General features: G+C 41.7%; 2 protein-coding genes across 2 annotated transcripts; one reads left to right on the top strand and one right to left on the bottom strand.

Annotated features, from left to right (window-relative positions):
• Nucleotides 1-136: 136 nt before the first annotated feature.
• osgep (O-sialoglycoprotein endopeptidase) lies at nt 137-6,598 on the top strand. The gene is made up of 12 exons (XM_030720351.1): nt 137-276; nt 1,110-1,237; nt 1,333-1,452; nt 2,724-2,899; nt 3,009-3,104; nt 3,193-3,242; nt 3,334-3,412; nt 3,507-3,572; nt 4,092-4,182; nt 4,596-4,671; nt 4,966-5,064; nt 5,670-6,598. The coding sequence occupies exons 2-12, from the start codon at nt 1,123-1,125 to the stop codon at nt 5,707-5,709; spliced, it is 1,008 nt and encodes a 335-aa protein (XP_030576211.1). The 5' UTR covers nt 137-276; nt 1,110-1,122; the 3' UTR covers nt 5,710-6,598.
• A 733-nt stretch (nt 6,599-7,331) lies between these two features.
• Nucleotides 7,332-10,389, bottom strand: LOC115773549 (uncharacterized). Its single transcript, XM_030720352.1, has 4 exons — nt 10,236-10,389; nt 7,900-8,685; nt 7,763-7,795; nt 7,332-7,426 (listed from the first exon to the last, which is right to left on the bottom strand). Exons 1-4 carry the CDS (start codon nt 10,249-10,251, stop codon nt 7,377-7,379), a joined length of 885 nt encoding a protein of 294 aa, XP_030576212.1. The 5' UTR covers nt 10,252-10,389; the 3' UTR covers nt 7,332-7,376.
• Between the last annotated feature and the right edge of the window lie 995 nt (nt 10,390-11,384).

Raw genomic sequence — 11,384 nt, 5'->3', positions numbered from 1 at the left:
TTCCCCCATTTGTATTTCCTCTTGGAAAAAAATACGTCCTTACTCCTTACTGCTATAAAAGGTACACACCGTGGCATGGTACTTAAGTAAACCTGTGTTTAACGATTCATTATGTTAAGGCAAAATATGCAGCTACCAATGTTTGGGTCCTCTGATCTGCGGTATGGAGGAGCTGAGCTGCAGAAGTTAGCCCAGACAGTAAAAATATAGGCGTAAAAGTTAAACTGGCATACATTAAGATTAATGTGACCTACAGAAGGAAAGAAAAAAAGCTAGGTAAACATATTTTGCTCTTAAAACAGCGTCAGGGTGATTTTGCCTTTAGAAGGGAGCGGGTCTGTGCCTTAACTGTTAGCATAGGAGCTAATTAGACAGCTATCAAGTTGTATTTTGGCTCTTACACATATCGTCAGTGCAGGTGTTTAATGTTACTGCTTACTGCTGAAAACTTTAAACCTTGAAGTTGGTGTTGATTGTGTTTTTCTGTAGAAGTGCGTATCTAAATGTTCTGGTATAATCTGTAATTATTAATTTATGTTGTGCTGACACAGCTGTACCTCGCAGTCCAGCTGTTTGCCAGACCAGTGCAACTTTAAACTTCTAATTGTAAAGGGGACCTAATATGCTCGTCCAGCTCCATGCTTTATTGTTACACTTTACTAAAATAGTTTTGCATGATTCATAGTTTTAAATAATATTTATCTTATACAGGAACTTGGTGCATCCCCTCATTTCACACTCTGTCTGCAGCAAGTCATTTTAGCTCTCCTCCTCCCTGCCCCTCATAAACAGAAAGTTTTGATCTGTGCTCACTGTCTCTGTGGCAAGAGTAGGAAAATGTGTTTGAAATGGAGCATTGAGAGAAGTCTAAAGGTTCTGGATTACTTATCATATCCTCTTTATCTGAAACTTTAAACATGCCTAATATGAACGTCTACCATTGTAACAGTATACGTACATATACATGATAGTAAATAAGAAAAAGGGCAAAATACTGATTTAGTTTAATCATGCCCTTTTCTTGCCTGTAGTTGACTTCCAAGAGAGATGACGGATTTAAAGGAAAAATACACTTTAACAACACACTGCTTTCCTTCTTCCTGAAACAGTTTTTCTGCAGCCATGACTGTAGTGATCGGCTTTGAGGGCAGTGCCAATAAGATCGGAATAGGCATCATCCGGGATGGTGAAGTGCTTTCCAACCCCAGACGGACCTACATTACACCTCCTGGTCAAGGCAAGTTGGAGTTCTGCTTAGATATTATTGGAACCTCCAACATACTACTTATATGACAGTCTGTTAATTGACTACATTTTTGTTTTTCATTTTAGGGTTCATGCCAAGTGACACAGCCAGGCACCACCGTGCTGTTATACTAACTGTCCTGAAGGAGGCTCTTGAGCAAGCGGGGCTGAAACCTGCAGACATTGACTGTGTGGCATACACCAAAGGTAACGTAAAAGATTTAAACTCTTCAGATATCTGTCAAAAAATGAGCCAGACATCTTTATACATTCTAGTAAACAAGCCAAAGAACACTTGTTAGGCTCCACAGCTGTTTCCATTCATCTTTACCTCTTCTAATCTGGCTTAGTTGCACATTGCTGCATAGATCAGTATGTTACAGCAACATAACAATTTGAAAAATGCAGTACTCTTTTGTTGGGGCTGTATTTTATGTTATGAGATCAACAACCTCACCCGTAGTGCTACTAGAGGTGAAAAAAGGTCTACAAGGAACCTTCAGGGGTTTTTAATTATACTCTAAACCTGCTTTACTAAATAAATTTCAGTTAGGTTGCCTAAAATATTAAAATCAATGACCGCATGTCTGATCCACAGCCCAAAAAAAACACAATACATTAAAGGGCATGTTGTACACTGTATTTAAAGGTAGTCCAGATGTAACCTACACATTTCACCAAAGATTAAAAATAAATACTTCTTGCTTACTTGGTTTAAAGAATTAAAAATTAATAAAAATTAATTAAAAGTAAATTTGTTATTCAAGCTTCATTTATTCAGGAAATTGTAACAAGATTTCTTTTGCAAGAGAGACTAGAGAGTAAAAAACACAAACCCACCAATGAGAAATATTCATTCAAAACATCCATCACCTGTATGCCACACTAATTACACCAGGCAGATGCTTAATAAGAAACGTGGGCTAATAAATATTTAAAGTGTCCCAGGCTAATGAGAGTCTTGAACTATGAGCTGTGGTGCAGCTCATTCCAGCAGTGGAAACCAGTTCTCCACTTCAGAGCAGGAACTTTAAATCCTGTTTCTCCTGTAATTCTGGTGTTGAAGTTAATTTCTCTGTAAGTGAAAAAGCTTTGACGCAAAGTTGTTGACACTAAAAGGATCTTCAGCTTAAGGTACTTTGAGGTGACTGTTGTGTATAACTATGAGCTATATCAAAAAGTAAAGTGTGAAGTCTAATCTTAAAAGTAGAGAAGGTCTCTGTTCTCCCAAATCCAAACTGGGAGCTGGTTCCAGAGGAGAGGAGCCTGCCCCTGAAGGCACTGCCTCCCATTCTACTTTTAGAAACAACAGAAACCACAAGTAAGCCTGCAGTCTGAGAGCAAAGTGCTCTGTAGGGATATTATTATCCTAGAAGGTCTTTTTAGGCATGAGTTGAAATTACGGAGCTCTGATTTGTAATTAATGTCTATAGATGAAGGGCAAACCTTCACATTTTCAAGTTGTTCTTCTCCTTCAGGTCCTGGTATGGGAGCACCCTTGGTGACAGTGGCTCTAGTGGCACGTACAGTTGCGCAGCTTTGGAGGAAGCCGCTCCTCGGTGTGAACCACTGTATCGGACACATAGAGATGGGCCGACTTATCACCAAAGCCAACAACCCCACCGTGCTTTATGTTAGCGGGGGCAACACGCAGGTTGGTTTCTGCCTGTAAGCCTCAGTCAGAGCTTTTTGGCACAGAGCGTCTGCACTGAGCAGTTACACAGCAGTGTGTTAGGTACAAATACAGTTTGACTTTTGTGCAGGTTATTGCGTACTCAGAGCGGCGGTACCGAATATTCGGTGAGACCATCGATATTGCAGTCGGCAACTGTTTAGACCGGTTTGCCAGAGTTATTAAGGTTTGTATCGTGCTCAGCTTCATAAAATGATCTGGTTGCCTTTCACTGTATACAGTAGATGATTTCACATTCATGTCTCTTCATTCAGATTTCCAATGACCCAAGTCCAGGCTACAATATAGAGCAGATGGCCAAAAAGTGAGTGAGACTAAATTACAGTTGGAAATGTGCAGAGTTCTTTTTGCTGTTTTGTGTTGATTCTAAACCTTGTTTCTGTCCACACTGCCAGAGGGAGTCACTACGTGGAGCTGCCGTATACAGTAAAAGGAATGGATGTGTCCTTTTCTGGCATTTTGTCCTATATTGAAGTAAGCGCTTTGTTCTTCTGTACAGGCCACAGTTTAATGTGGAATACTGTGTTACTCTTTCAGTTTATGATCCTTACTTTTTTTTTTTCGATAGGAAGCTGCTCATAAGATGCTGAGCTCTGGTCAGTGTACAGCAGAGGACCTGTGTTTCTCACTTCAGGTACAGCATTTATACCCATGAAAGTCTGAAGGTTCACATGTTGGTTACATAGTAAGCATTTGATCCAGCTGCCTGTGGTGTTGAATTATCCAAAAGTCAAAGATCCAACAAGCTGAAAGCAGAAAATCATTTGATTTTTTTTTCTTAAGATATGCTTAAAGCAACATGGTGGTGCAGTGGTTAGCACTGCTACCTCACAGTTAGAATACCATCTGGAAGGCCTGGGTTCGATTTCACCCTCTCTCTCTCTGTGGAGTTTGCATGTTCTCCCCGTGTCTGTGTGGGTTTTCTCCGGGTACTCCAGTTTCCTCCCACAGTCCAAAGGCTCCAGCCCCCCCCCCCCCCCCCCCCCCCCCCCCCCCCTCCCGACCCTGAACAGGATAGATATACTTAAAGCAAAAATTATGAAAATATTTCTTTCTTGAATTTCTATAAATCATCTATTTGTTGCTGCCTGATTGCTACATTAGGATCAGAGATGTCGGTATTTCTCAGCAGCTTTTGCTTCTGTCTCTGCAGGAGACGCTGTTCTCCATGCTGGTGGAGATTACAGAGAGGGCCATGGCTCACTGCAGCTCACAGGAAGTGCTTATTGTCGGGGGCGTTGGCTGTAAGTGCATGTGAAATGATCAGCTGACATGTCTCTGCAACCTAAAACATTAACAGGAAATCTCCTAAAGTGGTTCTTTTTTAAGTTAATTAATCATATAGATACAGAGTGGAGCCTATGAGATTTTGTGTACTCATTTTATGTGCAGTTTTTACAGTTGTTAAATGTTTGAAATCAGAGAATAAGGGTTGATTTTCACTAAATCACAGAAAAAATACCTTCCAGCTAGCAGTAAAGCTAATTTAGCCATTGCCAGTATTCCAAAGTCATGTTGTTTGTTGTTTCTATTGTTTAATTTCCTTACTGTCAGTCACCATAATATGCTCAGATGCCTTAAAGTCTAATGCCATGATTGAAACTTATCTCCATTTACTGTTCATATGCATGAGAATTATTTCATGTTTGGACCACAGGTAACCTGCGTCTGCAGGAGATGATGGGGGTGATGTGTAAGGAGAGAGGAGCCAAGCTGTTTGCCACAGATGAACGGTAAACCAGTCTGTCCAACACTCGGGTCCTTCACTTTCATTTACATTGAAATTCCACTAGAAGTAGTTTCGCTTTTACACGCACGAGCAGCAGTTTGGTCCACAGACTGAAACTTGATCAGATACCATTACTTTTACAGATACCATTCATAGCCACAAAAACATCTGGCATGAGAAGCTTTAATACAAAAACATCTGTATCGAGCCGTTGTGTGAACACATGTAATGGGTCTTAGATTTGGTAGGACAGGAACATCCAGGTCCAGATAACATACAGATCACTTTGTTGCCACAGATTCTGCATCGACAACGGAGCGATGATCGCTCAGGCTGGCTGGGAGATGTTTCGGTCCGGTCAGGTGACGGAGCTGGAAGACTCATGGATCACACAAAGGTAAGGCTTCATAGACCTGTTCAGTTGTGATCTAACGACCCAGCTTATCGTCATATCCACCTCTAGCCTGTTGGAATTGTTGTATGTAACTTTATTCTGGTTGTTGTGAATTATCATAGCTTCTGTTTCTATAAGTTGATCATTTGTTTTCTATGTTATATTGTTGTCCCTTTTATCTTGATGAGGACACACACACATACACATACATGATTACATCATGTGAAGTGAGTGATGTTGTTACCTGAGCTTTGTGTAAACATACGTGATTTAACCATGTGAGCGAGTGAAATAAAACAGCTGCGAAGGAGGCCGTCCTTCTGAGATCTTTTCCTCTTCGTTCCGAGAGAGCTTAGAAGACGGTCTCCCCTTGCAAGTAATTTAAGAGTTGCGTGCTTTGTTCCATGTTTTATAAAATGATCTGAACCTATCAAGCCCTACTTATTATGGGTAGATTTGTATCAGTTAAAGGTTTAAAAGTTGTAATCTTGACTCTAGGTTGGGGAAATTCATTCTTATTGTGTTTTAGCTACTTTCAAAGTGTTCATATTGATACCTGCTGTGCTTCTACCTATCCTTAATGACCAGCAGTGTCTCTCCTGTTGCAGGTATAGAACAGATGAAGTGGAGGTGACATGGAGAGACTGAGCAACACCATAATTATGAATATATTGTTGCACCAGGTGTGTCATGAAACACTGGGTGTAGTACACCTGGCCTCTAAGGAACACTGGATCCTTCAGTACATCCAAAACCCGATCGCTCATCCAGATGTGCCATGGAGCCACATCAATGGAAAACTATTCAAACACATCCAAGAGTCACACTGTTGTAACACAGTCCTCCAGGTTCAAACAGCCTGCAGATTATTTTCCATTCAGTTACTCATATGTTGTCTTGCTGCCATAAATGCTCAGACTGTATTAATCACAGTTGTAATTATTCCCTGGCATGTTTACTTATCCTTGACAATTATTTGTTTAAAACTAGTGTCCAGTCTTCAGAAGGGCAGCTCCACTGTGACAAAGATAAATGCACTGGTTAAGGTCTTAATGTGTCAACAGTTAAAATATTCTAAAAACATCACCAACCAGTGACACAGCATGAAGGGTTCCCTGGACAGACCACCAATATTAAAGAAGCTGATTTCAGCTTTTTAGTGGCTGACAGTAACATTTCAGCAGCTGACACAGCTGGGTGAAGAGGTCAGTACTGGATTGGGTGAACGAGAAACTTTTTATTACCAAAGGTTTTCATTTTCTTAAGGCTGAGCTTTTTAGCTCAGACTTAAGACCCTGAAAGTAAAAACTTTTAGGTTTTGAAGATGCCCCAGTATCTAAATCTGTTGCCAGGCTTGATACCATTTAGCTGTAAAACTACTTCCCCACACCCCATATATAATCCATTGTTGCACATTTACTGCCTATTGTCCTGTTAAAACATGAAAATTTTCATGGGAATGATTTTATATTTTTACACTGCGAGGCCACCAGCAGTAAATGAAAATTTGTGTTGAAATAAAGCTGATTAAGACAGATCCAATCAAGTTTATTCATTTTTATTAAGCAATACTGTTCTCTTACATTCCTCCTCCAGTGTAATTTTTATTTAATAAATTCTTTTCAAAAATCAACATACTGAACATGGTGATATCCCTTATGGATTCATGACAAACATTCACCTGATTGGGACCAAAGGGGAAACAAAAAAAAAAAAAAAGGAACACAGCATTAAGATATTGATGTAATAAAGGGTGAACTCTTCTGTGCCTTTGACTACACCCTCCTGTAAACTGAAGACTTGGGTACAAAAGTCCTCTGCATACATTATTGGTAAAACTCAAGCAGGAACAAGACATTCTTCTGATTTGAAATTGAGGGGGGAGGGGATAAGTCACTCTGGTGAGGGCTTCTTGCACACAGGGATTGGTAAACAGATTCTTTGAACAAAGTGCTTGATTGACCACTCGCTTTGCAGAGGACAAAGTTTGATAAAACTGCAGCTTTCAAAAGGGAACAAATTAAATTACAGCTCATAAGAGAGTTAAAAAAAAAATCTACACATACAAGCTTAAAATGGTAATGAGAGACAATGAAAACAGGTCTGATTAATTAAGGCAGACTTTCCGTAAGGCGTTAAAAAAAGTCCATTGCTGTAAGATCTTAAAGGAGTTAGTCCAAAGTGTCTCAGTGTGGCTTTGCGTGAAGACATCATCCTGAGTGCAGTGTGTGAAAACGGGACATAAACTTGTCCAACTTTATGTATTTTTATATGCATGTAGGTGTGTGTGTTTACAATTTGGGCTTGTCACACTGCTAGGCTGGGTGCTCCTTGGTGTCCTTATACCAGACAACCCTTTTTGGATCTGAGAAGACAAAGAGACACGTTTTATACAACCTGCTACTAAATTAAACATCAGGGCCTTGGACTGCTTTGAAATTTCTGTAATTTTGACAGTTTACATTCTGAACCAACCAAACAAGTTTGGCTGGCTTCAGATTTGCTGCCCAAATCCATCACTTCAGTTTAGATAAACACATTTTCTTGATTGTTGTGCAAAAGATTTTAGCAAATACTACCATCAACAAAAGAGTATATGACAAAACAGAAGGAAATAATGTCTTTAAAATTTTGTGTCTGGGTCAGTGAACATAACAATGACTCTCCACTGAGCCAGTGTACATAAATTAGAGAAACTCACCTTTTTTCTGTCTGTTGTAGATAGTATTCCATTCTATGGAGGGGGAGAGGGAAAGAAAGTAGCTGTTATTCACCAAAATTTCAAAATGCAATTACATTTAGCCAGATTTTATCTCCAATGCTCCTCATCGCAGTTACCTTTACTATGATAACTCAGAGCCTCCACTAGATGGCGACAACTGAGCAGCAGCTTTCCGTTGCTCTCATCGACCTCAGCGCGTGTGACTGGGATGAGGGAGGTAGACACTGGAATAGGTGTTTCTTCAGGGGGCTTCACTGTGAGAACTGTGTCAAGCTGTAGGTCTGCTGGATGTTTAGCATCTGTGGGCAGTGGGGTGCTGGAAGGGGAGTGAGGGCTGGAGCCTTCTGTGACTGGCCTGGCCTCGCTAATGAAACTTAGACCCCACTGGTTCTGTAGCAGCATGCCAATGGCAGGCCGGTCCTCCTCCAATGCTCCACTTGCAGCTCCCGCCTTCACCTTGGAGGCATAGCTAACAGCAGGCTGTAGCTTGGCAGGGCTGTCTTGCACTGGGAAGGCAGGTGGGGGCTTAAGTAAAGACAAACTGTCCTCCACCCATCTTTCCTTTTGATTAACCTTGTGTGGCCTTTCGCTTACTCGGCCAACCCCCTTCTGACTTTCCCTACGCAGACTGCGGCCTTTGTGCTGTTGGCCTTTGCGTTCTTTTTCCCTGCGGAAGCTAAAGGCATGGCTGGGGCCGATCAGGTCCCTGTCAGGTGAAAGCTGACGCGGCAGCTGGTCACCTCCAGACATGCAGCCTCCACCTCCACCACCTCCACAGTTTCCAGAGCCAGGAGATAGGCGGCGATTCCGAATGTGTGGCTCAGAATTGGCGGCTGAAACAAGGACTGCTTGGTCACACAGACCATCAGGCTCACACACAGTGTTACTGGCTTCCCATGTACCTGGAAGAAAAGCATTGACATGTTAATCAGATAGATGCTGATTTAATATATTATAGTTCCAGCAATTTCTCAAGCAAGTCACACAAAAAGGCACCCTCTTCAACTTAAAAAAAAAAAAAAAAAAAAAAAAAAAAATCACCACCTTAACTCTAATCAACATTACTGTCCTACTAGCATCTTGCCCTTATAGTAGTAAGCATACTTATCATTTAGCACCATTAAGGTTCTTTGCACTTGGCTCTACCACGTAAACAAACATCAGGGGTAGATGACACATTTTCATGTGACTTCAGTGTGGCAGATGAGGTTAGGCTGAACAACAGCTCCCTGTATTGCTGGCTATTTGCAAAGTTGTACAGAAAAAAAAAAAGGAAAAACAAGGTGCCCCAATCCTACAATAGGCAGGAAAAACTGGGATCAAAATCAGCTCTCTGCTGAGTTATCAACTCATTTGGGTTCAACTTCTTGATTTTGATGAGAAAAAAAAAAGAAAAAAACGTCACCACAAGCCGCAACATGTGACCATTACTGTAATCTATCGCAAGTATCTAACGTAAGACATAAACTGATATAACTTAAGTCAAATCGTTTATTTATATTAAAAAAAAAAAAAAAAAAAACACACATACAAAAATAATGTCCTTAGTTAAGCCTGAACTAACTGAATGTCTAAATTACTTCGGTGTTTTACTGGTTACTGCCCCTCACAGCTCTGAGCTGTTGTCACCATACGTGTAACTGTCACTGATCTTGCCGTCCCACTTGCTGGCTCATCATGAATAAGGAGTGACTGAGTAGCCGAGTCTTTGCGGGAAGGCTCGCCTGTTTTGGTTGCTGGAGAGCCATTTTCTGCCTGTCTGGCATCACGCAGACTGCCTCACACATTGCTGTTGGCCATTTTCAAATGCACGTTAAATGGAAACATAAAGAGGAAGAACACAGCAGGCCTGAGCAGCGTGCTGCTCCAAAGCGCCACATTTCAAAAGAACTGACGAGGTACTACCTTAGCCGGCCGACCCCGTCTCTTACACCGCTACGAAATTTCGAGAAGCCGGCTAACTCCACAGACTCCCTGGAGTCCGGCTTCAAAAATAAGATGGCAGAACTGGTCTATTAGTTTCCTTTCACAGAAAATAAAACCCTCGGGTTCATGGAAGCGGCGCTGGTGGTTAGAAAGAAAAAAAAAGAAAAAAAGCTAACAGCGAGCACCGGTGTTAGCCAACTTTAATTAGCAACGTCACGATGTGGAGTTAAACTCGACGCTTTTATTTATCTAAACGTTCCGCTACGACCTGCTCAAAATGTATCAACACTGCCTACTGCCTGTCGAAGAAATTAGTTTCTTATTTTTATCGTATTCAGTATAACAGCGCCTAGAAGGCTAGTTGAAGGCAAAGTTTCGTAACCCACCCCCCCTCCCCATTCAAAGCGGCGACGGGCTTTTATCAGAACTGTTAGCACCGCCGCTAACACCACGGCCGAATACATAAACAACCCCTCTGAAAGGGAGAGATTTCACTCAGATAGATCAAAATGTGAGACAGACTCACCTGTTTTGATATGCATGTCTTTTCACTTGATGTGTCGCTGAAGTTAAAGCGTTGAGTAACTTTTGTTTACAGCGTTGAGATAACGACGGCACCCTGCTTGTAGCCACCACCCGGAAGCGACACGAGAATGTGGGTGGGACAGGAAGTACCAGCAGATAAGTGGTCCGGCGGGAATCTGGGGGTGAATTCTAATTTACAAAAGGGACCATATTCAAATGATAGCCCATGTGACAAGCACGTGGACTCTCCTTTATTGACGGTTTTCTCAACGTGAATGTACATAATTTAGAAACCAGTTGTTTGTTTGCAGATTTTATTGTACGTTTTCTAAATATATGCATATAATATTGTCCTATATAAAATACAACACTGATCAAACATTATGATCAAGTGAAGTGAATAACTGAATATCTCTTCATCAGGGAAGCTGTTAGTGGGTGGGATATATTAGGGAGCAAGTGAACATTTTGGCCTGTTGATGAAGCAGGAAGTAGCAGGAAAAATGGGCAAGTGTAGATGACTGGGTCAGAGCTGCAGCTCTTTTGGGGTGGTCCCAGTCTGCAGTGGTCAGTATGTCTCAAAAGTGGTCCAAGGAAGGAGCAGTGGCAAACCAGCGACAGGGTCATGGATGGCCAAGGTTCACTGATGCACATGGGGAGCAAAGGCTGGCCTGTGTGGTCCAGTCCAATAGACAAGCTACTGTAGCTCAAGTTGTTGAAAAAGTTTATGCTGGTTCTGATAGAAAGGTGTCAGAATAGACAGTGCATCACAGTTTGTGATGTATGGGCTGCATAGGGTGCCTATGCTGACCCCTGTCCCCTGTTGAAAGTGCCAACATATAAGCATCAGAACTGAACCATGGAGCAATGGAAGAAGGTGGCCTGGTCTGATGAACCATGGTTTTTTTTACATCATAAGGATGGTCAGGTGCATGTGTGTTGCTTCCCTGGGGAACACCTGGCACCAGGAAGCACTGTGGGAAGAAGGCAAGCAAGAGGAGGCAGTGTGATGCTTTGGGCAGTGTTCTGCTGGGAAACCTTGGGTCCATCCATATGGATGTTATTTTGACACATACCACCTACCTTGTACACCCTTTCATAGAAACAGTATTGCCTGTGGCCTCTTTCAGCAGGATAATGCACCCTGCCA

Source organism: Archocentrus centrarchus, chromosome 23, assembly GCF_007364275.1.
Source record: "Archocentrus centrarchus isolate MPI-CPG fArcCen1 chromosome 23, fArcCen1, whole genome shotgun sequence".
Classification (NCBI taxonomy): Eukaryota; Metazoa; Chordata; class Actinopteri; order Cichliformes; family Cichlidae; genus Archocentrus; species Archocentrus centrarchus.
This window is presented reverse-complemented; position numbering and strand designations above follow the sequence as displayed.